At 42.6% G+C, this 24,577-nt stretch overlaps 1 protein-coding gene across 2 annotated transcripts in view; it reads right to left on the reverse strand.

Moving 5' to 3' along the window:
- The window catches only part of RHPN2 (rhophilin Rho GTPase binding protein 2), a 72,633-nt gene that overhangs the window by 42,510 nt on the left and 5,546 nt on the right, over positions 1–24,577 (reverse strand). The window contains exon 1 of one of the 2 annotated variants that reach the window (XM_073560856.1): positions 12,114–12,314. The exons of the other annotated variant lie outside the window; for it this stretch is intronic. Within the exon in view, the coding sequence (XP_073416957.1) occupies positions 12,114–12,182 (69 nt within the window). The 5' untranslated portion in view covers positions 12,183–12,314. Of the gene's footprint in view, positions 1–12,113; positions 12,315–24,577 lie in introns of those variants that run through there. 2 annotated transcript variants of the gene reach the window in all.

Raw genomic sequence — 24,577 nt, forward strand, 5'->3', positions numbered from 1 at the left:
CACGTGCAGTATTTGGTCGGTATTATACATCAGTATTTGTAAGACAAAACCAGGAGTGGAGCAATCAGAGGAAAAGTATAATAGAAGCACATGAACCACTTTTGCATTTTTCACCCACTCCTGATTTTGTCTTAGAGATACTGCGGTCAAATACTGACCGTGTGAACGTGGCCTTACTCCGATACACAGATGCTTAGCTCACCTCAGTGCACATGTAAATTCTTAATAAGGAGCTGCTGCCAAACATTGCAGGCGATTGTATGTTCTCTCAGGAGAAAATCTATCAGGCAGTTATTCACCATAGACACGACTGACGGTCAGACACGCAGCACACGTTAGGCAGTCGTCTCGTGCCATCAAGATCCCAAATTTAGTCCAGTGCATATGTTCACAATTGTCAAAACAGCAAGAAAGTTGACCCTATCGGACCTTCAGTAGTTTTATTATGGGATGCACATGCAGAAAACAACACACATTATCATAAAGATATTATCAGAATTATCAGCCAGTTCATTAACTATTACAAATATCAAATTAAAGGAATGTTACATTTAATGTATCCATTTCCCATAGCTGTTGGTTGAAAGCTCATTATCTCTTCTGACACCTAATTGGATCAGCAATAAATATAGATACAACTTTAGAACCTTGGAGCATATAGATACATCTGTGAAACTTTGGAACAAATAGATACATCTTTAGAACTTTTGAACAAATAGATACATCTTTAGAACATCTAAATACAGCTTTAGAACTATGGAACATACAGATACATCTTTGGAATTTCTTCTCCTCCAGGTGGATAAGGTGTTGATTTTGTGAAGCTGTCTAATATCTTTCTGACGTCGTTTCTGTTACAGCTAGAATCTACTTTACGACTTGGCATCCGGATCTTGCCTTTGTAAACCATCCATAGTTGGAGCTCTCCAAGTCTCAGCAGGCCGTATACAAGCTCTGCAAACATTTGTACTTGGTAACCAGTCCAGAACAGACTCCGCTTCCTGTCTCTAAAAAAGTTCTTTGAAGGTCACAATCGACATGGCCAGGCCTCCGAACTCATGTCACAGGTGAGCGATTTGGCTCAAAGGATGGGGGAAAAAAAAAAAAAAAAGGTGGCGTTTCTGAACTCTCAAACTGCGCTTTCCCAGAAAGTGATGTATTTTCCACCGTCGAATTGCAGACAATCATTTTACCAAATCTCCTCCATGTGCTGCATTAAATATCTGGATTGTAAACTGACCAGCGGTGCAGATTTTCAATCCACGGTATGGCAATTTGAGTTACAGATTTTCACCAATCAAAATATGTGCAAATGTGCCTTATTTCCAGGACTAGATTTGCGAATATCCTTTTGCAAAGCACCTGCAGAATACCAGTCCCATGTGGAACAGCTATTTCCTTCATCGAGCTGTCAAATTATTTAATCCTAGTCTGAGCATTGCACTTCAAAATCTCCAACAGAGCCCCCAATTATCGCAGCTCTTTAAGAGTAATAGTCTTTTTAGAAGACCCAAAAAGACCTTTTGTGCCCCTCTAGTCTCCAGGGCCCAGGTGACATTGTAACCGCTGCACCTATTCTAATTATGATCCTCTTTGCAAGTCTAAAATGGAGACAGACAACGCCTGGTATAGGTACAAGAGGCCATTATCATCCCCATTGCTATAGGACATCCATGTCCAGTTTTAGCCTATCTTCAGACTACAACTCCCACCGTCTCCATGATTTTAGGTCATTGAGGTTGCAAGTTGTCACTGAGTGTTGTTTGAAGCCATGTAATAGACACAATGACCCATCGACTAATTAGAGGAGGGTCCGTAAACGTTAAACTAGGTGGGTCATCTGAAGATAAAATGGCCTTCCTCCCATGTTAATCTCACAGCTCATAAAACCTCATTAGGAACGGGTTGGATACACTTGAAAAGAGCTATTTTTATATAACACACGCCGGAGGATTAACCATCCGCTAATTATCGTTCTTCCTGAACGTAAGCTTCCATACTTTATCTATTACTCACTATGAAGTTAAATTATATGCATGATTTGTCATAGTGTAGGATGTTATAAGTAGAATATTACTAATGCAATAGTAAAAACATATATAAGGATGGAAAGGGAAACAGTATTTCCTATGGAAATTACTATAAAGCTCAAATCGTTAGTTTTCAAACCTGCAGTACCACTTTTCACCAGAAAGGGAATAGACCACTATTTCCATAGAAGCTAATGCAATAGCGCCACCATAGAGACCAGCGCAATAGTTTTGGTCTCGGTAACCGATACAGACAGGAAAGTAGGGAGGCTCAACTTTGACAAAACATTGCACAGGCTTTCTAATCTAATGGGGTTCTCATATTTCACATGCAAGTGTAAATATTATTGAGTTGGAAAATACAGTGTTTTTCCTCTGGGTGCTTATGTAGTGAAATGTATGCAAAATGTTCAGAAAATAAATCAAGAAAGTAAACAGCGAACAATTCTGCAAACACAACACCAAGTGAGATGTCACATGCATCGATGACACTAAGTAAATATTATTAAGCATCTCCTGAAATACTCTGTGCAGCTGTGCACAGCAGCTTTTTCTTTTTCCATATTTTGCCATTTCCCTTCTCACACTATCATGCAACCCCTGTCATCACAGCTAATTAACATCCGCACACTCCTCACCTGAAATACTCTGTGCTGCTGTCGCTACAAGCTCCCTTCACATTTCGATGCTGCCCTGTCCTCCTGAACATTACCACATTACCAAAGTAACCCCCCTGCTGCTAAAGTATGGTGGGCTTCCATTTCTAATTGAGCCATGGCGCCACTAACTTCATCACCATTTACTAGGTCACTGGCCCATAAGGCTATGTGAACACATTGCGGATTCTGCTGAGTTTCCGCAGCGGTTTTGGCCCTGTGGAAAAGCAGCAGTTCCACAGACATGGTACAGTACCATGTTATCCAATGGCATTTCAAAACCGCTGTGCTCACGCTGCGTTTTTTTCCGCGGTTTACAAACCGCAGCATGTCAATTGTTTGGGCGGATTCCGCAGCGGTTTCACACCTTTAACATAGTAGAGGTGTGAAAGCGCAGGGCAAAACCGCAGGTCACTTTACCTGCGGATCCGCGCGGAAAAACCCGCAGGTAAATCTGCAACGTGTGCACATAGCCTAAGACAACCACAACCCTTCCCTTAAACACTCTGTGCTGCTTAGAGGGACTGCACCTTCCACATGGGTGCATCTATGCACAGACAGAAAATGGCCCCTGTACAAGAACACTAGTGTATATGGTCCCTTTGAAGACCAATAGCTCATCATAATGCACATTTCCACCTGCTTTGGAGGTGGATGTGGCCCCCTTACCTCTTGGGCCCCTGTTCGGTGGCACCAATAGTATGTCCACACCTGCATCTATGCATAAATAAGCTTTCCATCTCTGGCAGTCCCATAGACAATGATATTTCAGAACCCCGGGATCTTTGGGGGTCCTAGAAGTAGAGCTTAGCAAGTGATAAACATAACCTGTCCCGTGGGTAGGTGGTAACTTGTGTCTGGTGGTCACAGACAGAAAAGGGCCTCTGGGCAAGAACACTGGGACTTTACAGTCCAAATAAATCATTAAAATGCATAATCCCTCCAGCATCAGAGGTGGAAATATGCCCCCTTATCTCCTGGACCCCTGCACGGTTGCACCCGTGATATGTCTGCCCCTGGAGTAACCCTACGATGAGGACCCCATTTTGGTCAGGCGCACATGTCAAACATGCTCGCTAACCCGGACCACTTCGTCGCCCGGTGGCGTGTAAGCAGCAGATTCCCAGGTGACAACGGCTCATTAATGTGTCAGCCTTGAAATATCTCCGTCTAACAAGAGGAAGAATGTAAATGAGCGGCGTAACACATCACCTCTGTTTACCCGCTGTCATATTATTAGCAATGAATGCGGCCATGCTCTGCGGCTGAATGGAGCTTTTGTCTTTGGCTCATTGTGCCAAAAAAAAAAAAAAAACAGCCCAGCAAACAAGACAGCATTGCATAAAAGTAGCCCCTTTTTTCCCCCAATTTCTGGAGCTTCCTTTAGCCATGCGATTTAATAAAGTCACAGCAAACTCATCTAAAGGGAACATTGTATTAGTTGGAAAATCAAATTATCAAAGTGATAGAATTCCTAAAAGCCCAGTAGTTACAAAATTACTATTTAAAAAAAATAAATAAAAAATTGGTCAATTTTTAGTGTTGGAAAGCTTTGACCATAGTCAATATAGGACTGTCCTTCCCCCTGTTCTCTTCTCAGGAATTGTTCCCTGATTTGGGATGCTTGGCAGGGTGGCCCATGGGGATAAACTGTGTTTAAATGCCTTGGATAAAGGGCTTTGTTCTGTGTTTTTGCAAGGATCTGAAAGTTTGCTTGGCAGCACCTAAAAAAGAAACTGACCCCTGGAAGATAAGACTAAACGGATTAGACCTATTTCCTTGTGATGTGAAAGAATTAAGACCACTCTCCAAAAACAATGGGCGACTTGTGACAATAAAATCAATAAAATCACGTTATCTTGTCTGCACTACTGATATGAGGACAATGAGTGAACCTTGTCCTGTGCAGCCACAAGATGCTTTGTACTTGATCTAATAAATCCTCCATCATGGGTCATGCTGTGTTTTTGTAGCCCCAAGAGAAAAAGGGGGCCACGGCAAGCCCAAGTTAGCCTCATGAGGGAGAACCTGTACAGGATTCACCTCTACAAGTAGGAACTTAATTTTCTCATCATTCACAAAAAAAAAAACGAACCAATTTTCATCAGTCTTTTGTGAGTTTGGTCCATGTGTCAGTTTTTCCCTTTAAAAAAAAAAACAAAAAAAAAAAAAAGCTACCGGAGTTCTCACGCTTCTATCATAGTCAGTGAAAAATGGACGGCATTAGAGGCCTATTTATTTTACTCACTTATATAGCGCCATTAATTTCACAGCGCTTTACAGACATCATCATCACTGTCCCCAATGGAACTCACAATCTACATTCCTTATCAGTATGTCTGGAGTGTGGAAAGAAACCGGAGCGCCCGGAGGAAACCCACGCAAACACGGGGAGAACATACAAACTCCTTGCAGATGTTGTCCTTCGTGGGATTTGGGACCCCAGCGCTGCAAGGCTGCAGTGCTAACCACTGAGCCACTGTACATCCGATTTTTTTTTTTTTTTAACAGACCATTGATGATTTTGTCCCGTGACTTGGATAAAAATTAGACGTGTCTCTGTGTTTTGGGGAGGACAACCTGGGACATGTGAACAGCCCCGTAGACTATAATAAATACACGTATTATCTGTGAAAAAAAAAAAATGTGGAAATAAGCCTGGACCTTCTATTCTAGGTGATGAGAGGATATGGAAACAAACCATCACCAAAAAAAGGGGAAATGTTTTTTTTTTTTTCTTGTGAGCCCTCTCTTCCTTATTTAGCCAAGCCTACATGCCATATTGGTTCCATATTTCTTGACTTGTCATTTATGTATTTTTTTAAGAAATGAGGTTGGAATGGATGTGATATACCGCAGGGCACAAATCAGATTATCTAAAGCTGAAAATGAATTGAGGCTTGCAAGAGATGTCAAAAGCAATAATAAAGGATTTTGGGGATATGTCAAAAGTAAAAGAAAAGTCAAAGATGCTATAGGATTTTTACAGGATGAAAATGATGAAATGGTAAGACAGGATGTTGAGAAGGCTGAACTTTTAAATTCCTATTTTGCATCCGTTTTCTCTCAGAAAGGAAATGTAACACCAACTGTTATTCACTGTCCTATTAAGGGAATAGAAGAATCCAGGATATCTATAAACAGAAAGATAGTGAGGAAACACTTAGCTAACCTAAATGAATTCAAGTCTCCAGGTCCAGATGAATTACACCCCAGAGTACTGAAGGAGATAGCAGAAGAAATTTTTGAACCCCTCTCCATAATCTTTGAAAATTCTTGGAGAACAGGAGAAGTGCCAGAAGACTGGAGAAGAGCAAATGTTGTTCCTATCTTAAAAAGGGGAAGAAGGTGGACCCAGGCAACTATAGGCCGGTGAGTCTGACTTCTATACCAGGAAAGATCTTTGAACAAATTATTAAACAACATGTATGTCAATACCTGGATAAGAATGAAGTGATCAAACAGAGTCAGCATGGGTTTGTAACTAATAAGTCATGTCAAACTAACTTAATTTCCTTCTATGACGGTATCACTGATTGGGTGGATCAAGGAAATGCTGTAGATATAGTATATCTTGATTTCAGCAAAGCATTTGACAAAGTCTCTCATACAATCCTTATTGAAAAAATGACTAAGTATGGAATGGACAAGGCAACTGTTAGGTGGATTCATAACTGGCTTAGTGATCGGACCCAAAGAGTGGTCGCAAATGGCTGCACATCCAGTTGGAAGAATGTCTCAAGTGGGGTACCACAGGGCTCTGTCCTGGGCCCTGTATTGTTCAACATCTTTATCAACGATTTAGATGAAGGAATTGAGGGTAAACTGATTAAATTTGCTGATGACACAAAGCTAGGAGGGATAGCTAATACTAGAGAAGAGAGAGAGAGGATTCAAAAAGATTTAAATAAACTGGAGAAGTGGGCAGCAACTAACAGAATGTTTTTTTTAACAGGGAGAAATGCAAAGTACTACATCTGGGCAATAAAAATGAAAAAAGCATATATAGAATGGGAGGAATAGGGCTAAGTGACAGCACATGTGAAAAAGACTTGGGTATACTAATAGATCACAGACTGAATATGAGTCAACAGTGTGATGCAGCAGCAAAAAAGGCAAATGCAATTCTAGGATGTATTAACAGAAGCATACAGTCTAGATCACGTGAAGTCATTATTTCCCTCTACTCCTCTTTGGTCAGACCTCATCTGGAATATTGTGTCCAGTTTTGGGCACCACATTTTAAAAACGACATCAACAAACTGGAGCAAGTTCAGAAAAGAGCGACCAGAATGGTGACCGGTCTGCAAACCCTGTCTTATGAGGAAAGGTTGCAGGATTTGGGAATGTTTAGTTTGCAAAAGAGAAGACTGAGGAGACTTAATAGCTGTCTACAAATATCTAAAGGGCTGTCACATTGTAGAAGGATCAACTTTATTCTCATTTGCACAAGGAAAGACTAGAAGCAATGGGATGAAACTGAATGGGAGGAGACACAGATTAGATATTAGAAAAAACTTTTTGACAGTTAGAGTGATCAATGAGTGGAACAGGCTGCCACGAGAAGTGGTGAGTTCTCCTTCAATGGAAGTCTTCAAACAGAGGCTGGACAGACATCTGACTGGGATGATTTAGCGAATCCTGCTTTGAGCAGGGGGTTGGACCAGATGGCCCAGGAGGTCCCTTCCAACTCTACGATTCTATCTCTGGGATCCAGCAAAAAAAAAAAAAAAAAAAAAAAAATCAAAATACAGCGCCATTCCCTTTGCATGGGACTCCGGGAGATATCAAAGCACTGTACCTGGGCTTTCTCCAGCAGTCCTGTTGTCTGGATCAGTGGGGTCCCATCAATCATACCCTAAGCGATCAGTTGTGGAGAAGGGACACCAAAGTAGCAGAATCAGTTGCACACATGTGAAAGGAAATGTTTTCAAGCAGGTGCATTGATTTACGCAAACCCCATTGAGATAAGCAGAACCGGTGCAATAAACCTGCAGCGTGTGAACATAGAACTCGGATCACAGATGGAGTTTTTGCTGCAATTTTTTGAGCCACCGCCATAAGCGGTAACGTATAAGTAAAAGTCCTTCCTTTATATTTTCAATTCACTTTGCATCCACCTAATACTAATCTGCAATATCATGCTCGCCGTGTAGTCATGTGTGAGGTGCGGTTTTATTTTGTGTTTTTTTTTCCCCAAGAAACCTGCCACATGGACAATCCCTTTAAAAGAAAATCTGGTGAATGTCAACACTCTTGAGTCGTGTCCTATCGTCTTGGGTTTGCAGTTACACAACCTCAGGCCCTCCGGCTCTGTCAAATTCCTGCTTCTGTGGCTGTTAGGACATGTTGAGACTTGTGGTTCTATTGATTCCAAAAAAGAGACAGCCATCCATTTCTGCGGGCGTCATTACACAGGTCAATTTTGGCTGCAGATTTTAAAATGCAAATCATAGTAAAGACTGCAACAACAACAAAAAAGCGAAGTAAATACCTGCTATGGCCGTATTTATGGAAATGTAATTTTTTGCAATTTTGGTATAATTTTCAGAATCCTGAAGGTGCTCCTCTTACATAAGAGATCGAGTATCCGCAGGTGGAAATGCAAGAGTTAATGCTCACTCTGATCAGTGATTGAGACCAAACTAAAGTACAGGACAATACAGTAACTGGAGACTGGAATTTCCAGAAAAGTAGGATTCTCGTACAAAGGCAAAATGCCGAGATAAAAGAGTGAAATTCTTGCTGTCAGATCTTTTTTTTATGTTCTTTCTGTATCCTAAAAGTCTTGTAATACATATACAGTATACTCAGACATGGTTTGGTCTTTTCTGTGGAAACCTAGTCGATAAAGAAGCAGGACAGGAGAATCAACGCCATGGAAATGTGATGCTGGGAAAGGATGTTATCAATACCATGGATGGCAAGAAGAACAAATCAAGCCAAAAATGTCCCTGGAATCAAGGATCACCAAGATCTGACTTGCCGACTTTGGACACATCATACGAAGGGAGCAATCAGTGGAGAAGGACATCATGGTGGGAAGAATGGAAGGATCAAGGCGAAGAGGAAGATCAGCAACCTGATGGCTTGATACTATCAAGATAACTATGGAGAAGACCCTGGTGGACCTACAGACCCAACAATGCAGACGAGCTGAAGGCTGCTATCAAAGCAACCTGGGCTTCCATAACCCCTCAGCAGTGCCACAGGCTGATCGCCTCCATGCCACGCCGCACTGATGCAGTAATTGATGCCAAGGAGCCCCGACCAAGTATTGAGTGCATTTACTGAACAGACATTTCAGTAGGCCAACATTTTGGGTTTTAAAATCATTTATCAAGCTGGTGCTATAAAGTATTCTAATTTACTAAGATAATCACTTTTGAGTTTCCATTGGCCGTAAGCCATAATCATCAACAGAAATAAACATGTGAAATAGATCACTCTGTGTGTAATGACTCTATAGAATAGGGGAGAATCACTTTTTGTATTGAAGAATTGAAATAAATTAACTTTTTGATGATATTCTAATTTTATGAGATGCACCTGTATCTAGGCTTGCACAAGATCAATCTTCCTACAGATCGTTCATCCATCAAGTCACAATGGAGTTTCTAAAATAAAATATTTATATAGTACCCTAAAATTCCAACCCTTCATTGTTTTCTGATCAACTGGAAACCCTCCTGTAATATAGAACTGGACCAACCCTTCATGGAACGGAATTAGCACAAAACCCTTTGAGTGTCTTAGGCGAAGTGCACACTCTACGTATGGAGCTTTTCCTGACGTACGTTGCACTTCCCATAGGCCCTCACTCACTAGACAGAGGCTAAAAATGTGTTCTTTCCACCTCCGTCTGGCCAATATGTATTTGCAAATCATTTGCTTTCCTGTATGGGAATTGTGGGGTCACAGCAAAGAAACGTGTATACGTGTATTTTTTACCGCGGGTCCCCATCGTGGACGGATGCATCCTGGTCCTGCGGCTCTAACATCTGTCTGAATTATGGCCATGTGCAGTGCGACCATGTATACTACATAAAACCGGTGTCACTAAAATGCCCATCGACAGCTTTCCATGGTGTAGAGTTTGTATACTCCCGTGCCCTGGCACACGTACAGCATCGATACCAAAGGATAGATTCCTCAATTCTACTAGATGCCAGGTTGTGACTGTATCATTATGTAATGTGTTATCATAATACGCTCCACTGTATCCTAAATATGACAAGAATTAATTTAGACTTTTAGATTTTTTATGGGCCGTGCTGGAAACTTAGTGACAAACTGATTTTTTTTTCCCCACTCCCTCAGACCTCAGGTGGTTTCTTTCTTGCGAAGCCCAAGGTCAGTAAAGACAGACGTTGAAAATCCTTTTAAAATTGAAATCCACAAAGCTATGTTTCCACGGCCGGCGGTCGTCACCCACTCAACTCATTATGTTAACAGCTTCTGTCACCTTGGATCGTAATGGAAAATGAGTTCTAATTGTGTCTATTGAAAAAAATCATCACAGAGGGAAAAACGGGCTAAGAAGACAGAGGAGGGGACGATATACTAGAATTACACCCCTCTCTCCATTTAAACAAGATTAGTCTGTAAAGTAGAGCTGGACAGCTCTTAAACAATAAGCCAGATGTTGCGGAACTACATGTCCCAGCATACTCTATGGTCAGGGATGTAGATACCACAAAGATGTAAAGCAATGGTGGTTGCATGCATCACAGCCACAATGCATTTTTTTGCAGTAATTTTCCAAAATCCCAGATTTCATCGTGTAAATCTGATCATTTATATAGCCACCCCCTGCAGCTCCAATAAAGGTGCAATCCTCACTCCTGAATGGCAAACCTATCTGCAATCGAGGCGCAGATTGACTTTTAAACTCTATTCACACGGTGCGGCCATGACGCCGCAGAAGACTGCGCTGCTATGCAGAAGACTGCTGTGATGCATAATTGCACAGCCATTAAAAGTGATTTTAGCTGCAATCTGTGCAGAAAACCACAGTTTATACGCTATGTGGGAACATGGGCTTAGGAGTCGGTGGGAGCTGCTGTATCTAGTAGCCACATTCTGACAACCATGAGCCCTGACACCACTAAATTAATTAATTTACAACATGCCATAAAGCAGCAGCATGTTGGAGATAATGAGCAGTGATTTGTGGCGTTATGGCTGGGTGACACACCAATAATCATTTATACCATGAGTAGCTGCCCCCTTCCATCCCTCAGCAATGGCCTGTTAGTAAGTGCCACCCAATGACATAGCTCCAAGCCCTGCATAAACCAACAGCGACGACGATAAGAGCCACGTTTTTATGAAACTTGTGATAGAAGCATGAGTCAGTACACAAGGTGTGACTGTGGGGTTAACCCATCAGCTGCCACCGGTGACACCTGAAAACATCTTATTTGTGTCATTTACACAACCATTTACTCCCACGTCATCAGCTTCTTCTAGAACTACAGGTCACAGTATCATTTAAAGATCATGACATTAAATTATATAGAATTATAGATTATTTTTGCTTTATAAGGAGCTACCACCAGAAAACATAAAAACACTCATGAAGCCATATTCTTGTGGAACTGCAGGTCCAAGCGTGGACCATCTGAAAGAATACTCTTATTTTTTTTTATCATCCAAATGAATGAGGAGGATACGAGAAAGTGCCAGGACTGGGGCAGCAAACTGAAGGGGTAACAAAAAAAAAAAAAAAACTTGGGAAGAACCACAAAACCCAGAACAACAACTTGCCACTTATATAGCCTATATTATATATATATATATACACACACACACACACACCACTATCAGACAGATCTGATTAAAGTAACATGTATGTATATAATTAGGTTTGGTAGAAGTACAAGTTCCAGGATATCATAAAATTATTATATGATTATTAATTTGGTGCCAGATATAAAAATGAGTAATGACTGTACAACCAATGGATTTGTAGCACTACAACCCCCAGCATTCTCTGGCAGCGGCTTGCAAAGCATTTACCTACAGTATATATATATGGAAGCAAATAATGATATAAGGAGTGGATACACTGTAGATAGGCAGGTGTGGATACATTGTATCACTGTAGATAGGCAGGTGTGGATACATTGTATCACTGTAGGGAAAAATGTAGTGTCGGATACATTGAATCACTTGATAAATGAGTGTATACATTGGATATCTCTGTAAATAATCTGGAGAGGATACATTATATCACTGTAGATAGGCAGAAGTGGATACATTGTATCACTAGATAACATAGGCTTGGCTATATTGTATAAACGCAGATAGTAGTGGATACATTGTATTACTGTGCATAAACAGTAGTCAATCTATGGTACATAATCAATAGTGGATACATGGTATCACTGCACATTATGTGGCTACAGTGTAGGGAGCCTCTTACCTTTCTGAAGTAGCTCTGATCAGGGAGCCCATGTCCCTTGAGGTCCCTTGGGTGCAGAGTATCAGTCATGCTTCCTCCAGCAGGTGAGCAGCCCTGGGTGCTGCAGTATATATGTATTCTCCCTCTCTGGATCCCTCCAGCTGTATCCAGTGTCTGCTGCTTCCTATCTCTGAGCTTCTTGCAGACCTGTCTGACTTTCCCAATGGCAGGGGCGTGCTTTATTCTGGCCCTACCCATTCGCTCAGCTACGCCCCCTGTCTCTGCACTTTGGCCCCTGCTACCTGCAAACACAACAAACAGGAGCAGCACAATAGAGGCTGCAGCCTGGAAGCAGCAGAACCTGGCTGGCTGCTGTACTGACAGCTACAGATACTGGTGCAGCAATCAGAGCATTTCAGCCTTGTCTACATGGACAGGCAATGTCAGCTGTCATCTGTGAGGTCTGTACAATGCACAGAGCTGGTATACTTCTAGCAGTGGAACTGGGCAGCTGTCTAGGGGCACAGCAGGTTGGGGACACTGCCACCTTCCAAGTAGTTACTAGATAGCAGATAAGGGACTGCGCTAATTAATTCATGCTCACAATAAGGGTCAGTTCACACCAGCGTATAAAAAATAGCTCTGTCACCCAGAAAGCTCAGACAAGTCTTTCTCTCTTGTCATCCGTGTGCAATCTGTTCTACAGTTTTCCATGCATACGTACACATCGGATGCTAGATTATGGCTCCGTATGGCATCCGATTTTTCTTTTTGTGCACCCATAGACTTGGATGGGCGAGTCTCATTCATTTTATGGAAGTAAAAAAAAAAACAACAAACAATCACTTATCTACACTTCCCCATTGAATAACATTGCTCCAGATGCGGTTTTGTTTTTTTTTCCCCACAGACCGCCCTCTGATCAAAAATACAATTGTATGAACAAGCCCTTACAAGGGAAGTGTTTGAGATATGGTACTTAAAGGGGCTATCTAGGACTAGATTCATTTGTTGTACTATGTCTGTTCTGCCCGGCACAGAGCGGTCACTGACCGCTTCTGGCAATGATTCAGCGGCTTCTGCTGACGTCACGTCGACAGACCAGAGGCTTCTCTTCCCGCTCTGCTCTGTAGATGGGGCGTGACTGCTGACATCATGCTGGTTGACAACCGGCTCCCTGCTGCCTAACTGCGGGGAGCCAACTGTCAATCATCATGACGTCGGTAGTCATGTCCTGTTAACTGAGCAACCTAGAAGAGGAAAATCTGCTTTTTTGATGTGAAGCAGCAGGAGCAGAGTCAGTGACCGCTCTGAGACAGCTCTGGATAGAACAGAAAGGTAGTTAACTACCTGCCTGTTAGTTTTTTGGCTTTTAATCTAGTCCTGGACAACCTCTCAAAGGGTTATTTCAGGGGCACTCACTGTGACGACTCCTCGAGTGGACCCTCTGGGTCGTGACACCAACCCTCCCAGGGCGAGCTGACCTAGTGAAGACCACCCCCTATCCAGGGAGTGTCAGGGGCAAGCCCCAGGGGGTGAGGCACCACGACTGCTGGCACCATGCGGCCGGCTCACAGGAGACACGAGTGGGTGAGTGTGTCTGCAGGAACGTGTAAAGCGTGGACACGGGAAAACGTGATATACAGAGACTTCGTGCGTCCGGGTTTGAGTGAAGCAGGATGCGTGCAAGGAGCACGTCAGAGCACTGAGTCAGGCAGCATGTGTGCCAGGAGGTGTAACAGAGTACAGGAGCAGGGTGTGTGCCAGAGGGCACAACTGAGCATAAGACAGAGCACAGGATTGGTACGTGTGCCAGGAGGCACAACAGAGTAAGAGACTGAGTACAGGATCAGAGCATGTGCCAGGAGGCAAAACTGAGTATGAGACAAAGCACAGGGTCTGAGTGTGTGCCAGGAGGCACAACTGAGTATAAGACAGAGCACGGAATCAGAGTGTGTGCCAGGAGGCACAACTGAGTATAAGACAGAGCACGGAATCAGAGTGTGTGCCAGGAGGCACAACTGAGTATGAGACAGAGCACGGAATCAGAGTGTGTGCCAGGAGGCACAACTGAGTATAAGACAGAGCACGGAATCAGAGTGTGTGCCAGGAGGCACAACTGAGTATGAGACAGAGCACGGAATCAGAGTGTGTGCCAGGAGGCACAACTGAGTATGAGACAGAGCACGGAATCAGAGTGTGTGCCAGGAGGCACAACTGAGTATGAGACAGAGCACGGAATCAGAGTGTGTTCCAGGAGGCACAACTGAGTATGAGACAGAGCACGGAATCAGAGTGTGTTCCAGGAGGCACAACTGAGTATGAGACAGAGTACAGTGTCAGAGCGTGTGCCAGGAGGCACAACCAAGTACAAGGCAGAGTACGGGTTCAGAGCGTGTGCCAAGAGGCACAACAGAGTGCAAGGCAGGGGACCTGAATACAGCGCACAGCCAGGCAGGGACACTGCAGACCAAGCCAGGAAGCACAACAATAATCAGGCACCTCCCCTAGGAAGAGGTGGCCTGATATAGCACATGATCACGAGAGCTTCCTGGGTCAAGTCCTCCAGTACCATAGAGAGGACTGACCTGGAGATCGAACTGAGAAAAGCGCGCAAGCGCAGACATAACATGGAGGAGACAGGGACCTAGGTACGAGAGGTGCGCGTGCACACCCGGCGGACCCCGGCTCCGGAAGAGATGACGTCGGGACTGAGGTCCCGCTCCCCCAGGTGAGCGCGGCGTGACACTCACTCTGCAGCGTTGATGGCTTTATGACCCCACACACCTGCCTAGACGCATGCACAATCAGCAGTTATCACACACATGTCCTTCTCAATGGCATAGGACACATGCACGATACCTACCAATCGTATACACTTCCCGGCAGACGCGCAGCGTCGTAACATCGGTAGCCGTGGCCATAATCCCAACACCAATGCTTTTTGCTACTTTGTATCATTGCTCCAAAATTTCTAGGAACAATTTGCTATTGTTCTGGAAAACAACATGTATTGTTACTTCCAATAAGCAGCTTAATGCAATTATGTTACACTCAATGTGGAAATACTGTATTCTGTATGTCAGTCTGAATCAGTAGTGAGAATCTTGAGGACCCCATACCCATCGCCGAACCTCCCGATAGATGATTTCGGGGCAAATACTGATCTGGCATGTCCAATTTTCAACTGCTGGCCCTTTTGATTTCCGCGATATAAGCCACCATCAGAGGAGTCTGACAGCGGCTCTCTCCTAGAGAACACACGAGCAAGTGCTGGCTGAACCATCGTTAGGTCTATAGATGTCTATTATGTATAGGACCCCTTATACTATGGTGTACTCATGATGATGTCATTTAGGAGCATCCAAATCTGTTTCATAATTTACCAGGTTTCATTGCACTCAGGTTTCACACTCTCCTCACTGCCAGGATTTGATTGTCCTGGAGGTATGGTGATCATTGCCGGGTGTTCCCTGGCAATCAGCGGTAATACTGACTGCATCATCAGGTCTGAGCAACGACCCAAACAGAGCTCTAAACAGATGTGATGTCATAAATTATGCCAGCATATTAAATGGTTTTTAGGTAGTGTCCCCCAAATCGACCTCCCTTGTAAATAAGAGCACAACAGCTTTTACAGTGTAAGAACGTAGCTGTTCTCTGAAATCAAAGACCGCCATGTAGCCAGTGAACTTGCCTATTAAAAAGGGATTGATTTAACTAAAGAACCGCTTAAAACTTTTACTGAACTTTTATAAAACTTTTGCTATGTAATGGAGACGCGTCAAGAGTTTTTATTGGTGTGGTCCAGACAGGGCTGCCATCAGGAATTTCAGGGCCCCGTACTGGCAAAATTTTCGAGCCTGAGGGTCCACACCAGCTCCTCCTCCACCCCTCTCTAACCTTCCACAGTCCCACTGTCCACTCTTGGCAAAACTCCACTTCTGCACCAGATCATGACCAATCGCACATTAATAGTTCCCATCGAACACCATATCACATATATAGCGGGCAGGGGAGAGCACATCAGTACTTTTGGACCTGCAATTTCTGCTTATAATGTGCCGCAAGGGCCCAGGGCACGTCAGCCGTATAGGAACAGAGGGTGGGCCGTAAGCATCTGATGCCAGACGTGGATGGGCCCCCCTCTTCGGTGGCAATACAATGTACCGTAAGCAAAGTAATTAGCCTTGGCCCCAGCGTGCCACGCAGTCTACCAGGCCACTTACACTTTGGCTCAGCTGTGCTGCCTCACCGCAGGCTGCGCAGCGTGTTTCACCCAGTCCAGGCCCTTCTCTTTGCTTCTGCTCACAGGGCCCCACGCACCAGTAATGGCAGTAATACATAAATGACGGCCCTGTGTCTATTTTCCAAGACCCTTACCGATCACTAAAACGAAGGAGCAGAAGCTCTCAGCTGAGCACTTCAAGACTGAAGACGAGATGCTCAGTACTATACTAGAGAACAACTTTATTGGGTGCTTTCTCATTTTACCAGAAAGTAGGGATCTCAGCAACTACCGCCATCTTTGAGACAAGAGAATAGTTATGTAAAATTCCATTTTAACATTAATGAAATCTTCTATACACCTTATGTTTTTTTTCTACCTCCAATGCCTTTTCATCCCTTGATACACATGCACACTCAGGTATGCAAGCATTTTCAGTTGCAAAAGGTTATAAAAAAAAAGGAATCAGGCATAATGAAAATCAATATACCCAATCCTTCTTTCCTCCAACACCCGTCACTCGCAGAGAGACATCGTTCCTTATCCATTATTACACAGTCAGACAGCCCCGAGGAAATGTGCGTGTTCTGCGGACTTAGATCTAATGTGTATGGCCACCCTAAACCTTTTAATACCTTTGCAATTGAGCAATGGTCTTCCGGAACATAATGTTTAGGTTGCCTTAATAACTTCATTCATGGCATGTTTTAATACGATGTTCAGGGCCATTAGAAGCAATAAAGGAAACGTATGCTGTATGACACAGCTGTATTACCCTCAGAAGCAATAAATGAGTAAATCCACGATGTGTGACATCATGCACCATGCTTTAGATTAAAGTTCACCAGGAATGAACACAATGTAACAGTTTGTTTTCTTTCTAAACGTCATTCAGTTGATAGAAGGAAACATCATAAAATGAGTAATAAATAACTTTTTATGTCGGATTTTACTTTCTTACTATTTTTAACTTTTCAATAGTGTCAATGTAATTCTACTTCAATTTATAGCATTACACGCGACAGATGGCACGAATCACTAGTATTACACAAAAAATCATCTAGGGGTCTGGGTTGTCAAGAGTCTACCCCAATTCTCTGCACGAAACATTACAGGCTGGAATCAGAACCTGTGTGGCAATATTGGCACTGTGTGTATGTGACATGGGAAAAACAAACACAAACATATTGTATCACACTGCTGAGCTTAGTTTTTGGTCCTGCAGATTTGGAAAAATCTGCAGGTAAATTCTCAGGTCAAAAGACCTGCGGATTAGCCTGAGGTTTAGCCCTGCGGTTTCACACCTCTACAATGGAGGTGGTGTGAAACCGCAGCGGAATCTGCACAAAGAATTGACATGCTGCGGATTGTAACCCGTAGCAAATCTGCGCAGAAAAATCCGCAGCATGTGCACAGCGTTTTTCAGTTTACCATTGAAAACAATGGTACTAGACAAAACACCTAAATCTGCTGCGGACCCACAGAGCCTGAAACGTTGCAGATCCACAGCCGAATCCGCACCGTGTGCACATGGCCTAAGGGGCGCACAGGTAACAGTCGTATCTGGAAACTGGCACAAGCTGTGCATTCTGGAAATGATGAAGGGGTAATCCATATTGTTTTAACTAGTTCCTTTCCATATTGCTCAGCTAAGAAGAAGTAATGGGTTTCGGTACATGAGGGGGGCCCTTTGGTCACATTAGAGATCAGACAAGGCTGCATCCTCTAACCATTTCTCTTCAACTGATATGCAGAAGCAATTTTCAGGAAAGATGGACCTGCCGAAAAAGAAAATCAAAATTGCTGACCGAATCATCAACAATCTTAAATACACAAATTATGCAACATTGATAAGCAACAAGCGTAGGTGGAATAAAGGACTTAACACAGATGGGAAGCACAAGTCAATAGGTGAATAGCTATGGGCATATCAACAACGAAGTCAGCGGACACGGTCTTCAAATCAAGGAACATCTCACAGGAGAAGAACACCCGACTCTTACATAGCTTGCTTTTCTCTGTGGTATGGATGCAAAACCGGTACAAAAAAGAATCAATGCCTTCGAAATGTAGTGCTGGAGAAGAAAAGATGTTATCAATACCATATGACTATCAAAATAACAGCAGAGAAGACCCTGGTGGACCTATCTAGGCTTGCACAAGATCGATTTTCCTACAGAGCGTTCATCCATCAAGTCACCATGGCTCGAGACTGATACCAAGGCCAATAAAAAAAAAAAAAAAAAAATATAATAGTATTATACATGGCACATAGTAATTGGGGCCCCATGATTTTACCTTTGACAGATACTGAAATAAAGTAGAAGTATACGCTTTGGTGAATACTTTGAGACTGGATCAAACATGTAGATGATTGACAGCTGCGTGTCCCAGAATACACTGAATATTACGACAATGGATGCAGATGCTGCCAGGCTTGTCTGTGATGAAAGTACACCGATTAGTGTAGGGCTCTTGTGCTTCCCTGATAATTGCCAGTCCTCTATTCAGAAGGCAGCGTACAGATAATTGCACCTCGCAGGAGCCGCCTCATAGTGACACTAGGAGATGGAGCAGCAACCAGGGACGCGGGGTCAAGAAGCCTGGTTGTCGGTGTTATGTTCAGGCTATAAATACCCTTTTCGCAATAATTGTTTTTTTTGCTTCTAGTAGGTTTAAAATCCTCACTGGAAAAGATGAGCTTTTATTACCCTCTGCTGACATCTTTTTCTCTTTTGTCATGAAATCCCTATTGCCTTGCAAGATTTCAGGGCGTTTCCTTGAAGAGCTTTATCTTAGGTATGTGATAAGACTGCAAGAGCAGACTATAACACCGGCTACTGTGTGGCTAGAATTGATTAACATTGTTTATTGTACTGACTCATTTAGATGAGTTGCTAATCAGAGCAGCTGGGACAGACTCTAAATGGAATCAGTCTCCTTCTGCCTCTGGCAGCTGACAATAAAATTACTTTTTACTTCCCTGTTGCTCCTTTTCTGACAAGCGGGCAGAAAGCTATTTTTAATGGTTGCTATACAGTGAACATAGGATCCACTATGTACAGACCTGGCTGTAGGTGGAGAACCTGAGCATGTGCGACCATTCAGGCGGACATGCACATTGATATACATTATGACCACTAGGTGGTACCATGCTATGTAAATAAATGTCATTATTCAAGAACTTTAACCAGCCGCTCTTCCTCGGCCTGGGTATTCAGATAATGCCACGGCTAAGGCAGCAAATTAAAACTTTGGCAAAATAATCCACCTTTTTATAGAACTAGCACTTTTTCCATTCTACAACCCAGGTAAAGTCTGTACAGGAACTGTTTTCTGGACTAATCTCGCATACAATGCAAGTTTTTGCCAAAAAGTAGAATTTTCCTTTTAATTCTAGAATTACACTCCCTATAGTGATTGTCAGAGGTCAAAGTGCACAGATATTGATAGCACATTCTAGTGTTAAAGGATCTTTACTTAGACCCTTTAAAGGGTTCTGACCACATTGACCACTGACGGCTGGGGGGGGGTTCATCTACTGGGACTCCCAGTAGGGATCCCCAAAAATGGGTCTCTGCAGAGCCTAACGGTACTTTCATGTTGTGTTCTGGCGCCTCTGGCATTGTGTTTTGGTGGCCCCGTCGGGGCTTACATCCGAACCCCCTGCAAAAAGGGGTTTGGACGTATGCACCGACTAGGCAATAGACTATGATGGTGCCAGCAGAGTGAACCTGCCCCCCAATCATGCATTCAGAAATACCAATAAAATATAAGTCCAGGTAAAAAAAAAGGTAACAATGTATTAAAATCCTTTTTAAATTGACATTTCCATATTGATCTCTGTTTGCCGCTGGCAGCGTTGCAGACATGATTCATTAGCATTCGATACACAAAATCGCCTCTCTCCTACCAGATGTTCCACTACAAAGATTTCGTCTTTATTTACTAGGCCATCGGTATTAAATATGCAGGAGGCTCAATTGTCCCTTTGTCTGCTACAAGTGCATCTATTACACAGAAAGTTAAACAAGTGTGAGTTTTCCCTGGGGGCTGATGCAGAAAAAAAAACAAATGTACATACATAAATAGAAAGAGGCCTTGAGCAGAGTAGCATCTAGTAATAGAAGTGCAGACAATCGATGCAGGCTGATTTAATATATCTGTCCGATCCAACCAGATATGCAAATAAAGTCCGTGGAACCTCATTTAAGAGCCTCAAACACGGGACTAGCCAGATCTTCCTCTAGGGAAGGACCCAGCCAAGGAGTGGCTCCTTTCGGAAACCACCATTACCACCATATTAAGTGGCCCTTTAAGTCAATATCCAGCTCTTTACGAGCTAAAAGATATGACAAGGGAAATACCAAGGCCAGGTATCCATCCACAGACAGCTGTTTCAGGGGTGTTGCCCCTCATCAATGCGGAGTACAAAGTAAAAAAAAAACCCACATAATTGCAGGAGGAACTGAGTCATGAGAACCTCTGAAGTGCCAAGGATGATGTATATTATTTTTTATTAACGGCCTTCAACTCAATCTCGAGCCATGTCGACTTGATGGATGAATGCTCTGTAGGAAGATCGATCTTGTGCAAGTCTAGATGGGTCCACCAGGGTCTTCTCCGCCATCTTCTTGATAGTATCTATCCATCAGGTTGCTGATCTTCCTCTTTGCTTTGATCTTTCTATTCTTCTGACCATGGTGTCCTTCTCCAGTGACTGTTCTCTTCACATGTGAAAAAGACTTGGTTATACTAATAGATCACAGACTGAATACGAGTCAACAGCGTGATGCAGCAGAAAAAAAGGCAAATGCAATTCTAGGATGTATCAACAGAAGCATACAGTCTAGATCACGTGAAGTCATTATTTCCTTCTACTCCTCTTTGGTCAGACCCCATCTGTAATATTGTGTCCAGTTTTGGGCACATTTTAAAAAAGACATCAACAAACTGGAGCAAGTTCAGAAAAGAGCGACCAGAATGGTGACCGGTCTGTAAACCATGTCTTATGAGGAAAGGTTGCATGATTTGGGAATGTTTAGTTTGCAAAAGAGAAGACTGAGAGGAGACTTAATAGCTGTCTACAAGTATCTAAAGGGCTGTCACATTGTAGAAGGATCAATTTTATTCTCATTTGCACAAGGAAAGACTAGAGGCAATGGGATGAAACTGAATGGGAGGAGACACAGATTAGATATTAGAAAAAACTTTTTGACAGTTAGAGTGATCAATGAGTGGAACAGGCTGCCACGAGAAGTGGTGAGTTCTCCTTCAATGGAAGTCTTCAAACAGAGGCTGGACAGACATCTGACTGGGATGATTTAGTGAATCCTGCTTTGAGCAGGGGGTTGGACCAGATGGCCCAGGAGGTCCCTTCCGATTCTATGATTCTATATGATGTGTCCAAAGTAGGAAAGTCGTAGCTTGGTGATCCATGTCTCGAGTGTCATGTCTGGCTTGATTTGTTCCAAAATTGATTTGTTTATTCTTATTTCCATCCATGGTATTCATAACATCCATCTCCAGCACCACATTTTGAAGTCATTGACTCTTCTTTTGTCCTGTTTCTTTATCGTCCAGGTTTCGGATCCGTATGTTACCACAGAAAAGACCTGACTATGTACGAGCCGCGTCTTCATCACCAGTGAGATGTTGCTCGATTAGAAGACCTTGCCCAGTGACTTCATTGTTGATTTGCCCCTAGCTATTCTCCTATTGACTTCCGGTGTCGTCGCTCCATCTTGAGTGATCTTTGATCAGAGTAGGTTGAAGTCCTTTACAACTTCCAGTTCGTCGCCGGCCATCTCAAATATATCCCAGTCATACTGGCAGTAGTCAATATCTTTGTGTTGAGTAGCAGTCCCATGTCAGAGCTTTCCATCTTGACACTCCGTAATAAGTTCTCCATTCCATCTACGCTTCTTGTATCGCCTGTGTATTTAAGATTGTTAATGATTCGTCCAGCAATCTTTATTTATTTTTCGGGAAGTCCAGCCTTCATGAATACAAATACCCCAAAAACAAAACAATAGAAGAGACTTAAAATATTAATAATAAAAAAAAACGCAAATGCTGATTCAGACCTTCAATTTGTAAAGACCCCAGAGAGAAAGACCCAGGGAGATTAGATTTAATTTAGAAAAGAAAAATGTCCTTTAAGTCACATTTTCTGAAACTTGTTTAAGTCTTATGAGGCTCTGTCAGAATTTATGGATCTTTTCTCTGAAATATTGTGGAGTAAACAGGCCGGGTTTGATCGTCGGGTATTTACTGAAAATAAAGCCGCGTTCTCTTCGCCTGAGCCATCCAGATTTTTCTTGCTGTTGTTTCACTTTATAGGTCAAACCTATTTATCTATAAGACTTTTTTGTCACTTTTCATATAAGGGAAGATAAGAAGGACATGGAAAAGAATACATAAATTGCATTATTCAGATTCTTACATTGCAGCTCGCAATGTTTTATTGGCAAAATCAAATTGGAATTATCCGGCGCCGTACAGCCCTGCACCGTCCACAGAACCTGCTAGGTGCAAAAGTGTGCAGTTGTATTAATTACATTGGAAAAACACAATACAAATAAAATGTAAAAAAAAAATTACATTAATGGGTATTTGCCCCTAAAAGGCTCCCATAAAAGCAAGGGGTTTGGGCACACAGCATCTTCTAGATGTGTGCGAACCAAGCAGGCGGAAGATGCTTCAAGACAAGTCGGGATCATTTGTCCTCAAGTGTCTGTTTTGGATTCTAAAATATATTCAGACTTTCCAAAAACCACAAATTTTAATTTTTCAGGAAATACTCTTTTTTTTTCTATTAGTTTTTGGAAAAAATAATTTTTTACTGACGCAGTTTGGAAGAGTTTTTTCACCTTTAAATTTGCAGTTCTTGCTTCAAAGATTCCACTTTGAAAAAAAACGCATGTCATATTATTAATCATAGAATCATAGAATCGTAGAGTTGGAAGGGACCTCCTGGGCCATCTGGTCCAACCCCCTGCTCAAAGCAGGATTCGCTAAATCATCCCAGTCAGATGTCTGTCCAGCCTCTGTTTGAAGACTTCCATTGAAGGAGAACTCACCACTTCTCGTGGCAGCCTGTTCCACTCATTGATCACTCTAACTGTCAAAAAGTTTTTTCTAATATCTAATCTGTGTCTCTTCCCATTCAGTTTCATCCCATTGCTTCTAGTCTTTCCTTGTGCAAATGAGAATAAAGTTGATCCTTCTACAATGTGACAGCCCTTTAGATATTTGTAGACAGCTATTAAGTCTCCTCTCAGTCTTCTCTTTTGCAAACTAAACATTCCCAAATCCTGCAACCTTTCCTCATAAGACAGGGTTTGCAGACCGGTCACCATTCTGGTCGCTCTTTTCTGAACTTGCTCCAGTTTGTTGATGTCTTTTTTAAAATGTGGTGCCCAAAACTGGACACAATATTCCAGATGAGGTCTGACCAAAGAGGAGTAGAGGGAAATAATGACTTCACGTGATCTAGACTGTATGCTTCTGTTAATACATCCTAGAATTGCATTTGCCTTTTTTGCTGCTGCATCACACTGTTGACTCATATTCAGTCTGTGATCTATTAGTATACCCAAGTCTTTTTCACATGTGCTGTCACTTAGCCCTATTCCTCCCATTCTATATATGCTTTTTTCATTTTTATTGCCCAGATGTAGTACTTTGCATTTCTCCCTGTTAAAAACCATTCTGTTAGTTGCTGCCCACTTCTCCAGTTTATTTAAATCTTTTTGAATCCTCTCTCTCTCTTCTCTAGTATTAGCTATCCCTCCTAGCTTTGTGTCATCAGCAAATTTAATCAGTTTACCCTCAATTCCTTCATCTAAATCGTTGATAAAGATGTTGAACAATACAGGGCCCAGGACAGAGCCCTGTGGTACCCCACTTGAGACATTCTTCCAACTGGATGTGCAGCCATTTACGACCACTCTTTGGGTCCGATCACTAAGCCAGTTATGAATCCACCTAACAGTTGCCTTGTCCATTCCATACTTAGTCATTTTTTTCAATAAGGATTGTATGAGAGACTTTGTCAAATGCTTTGCTGAAGTCAAGATATACTATATCTACAGCATTTCCTTGATCCACCCAATCAGTGATACCGTCATAGAAGGAAATTAAGTTAGTCTGACATGACTTATTAGTTAGAAACCCATGCTGACTCTGTTTAATCACTTCATTCTTATCCAGGTATTGACATACATGTTGTTTAATAATTTGTTCAAAGATTTTT

Source organism: Dendrobates tinctorius, unplaced genomic scaffold (genome assembly GCF_039654945.1).
Source record: "Dendrobates tinctorius isolate UK_male_01 unplaced genomic scaffold, ASM3965494v1 ptg000307l, whole genome shotgun sequence".
Taxonomy (NCBI): Eukaryota; Metazoa; Chordata; class Amphibia; order Anura; family Dendrobatidae; genus Dendrobates; species Dendrobates tinctorius.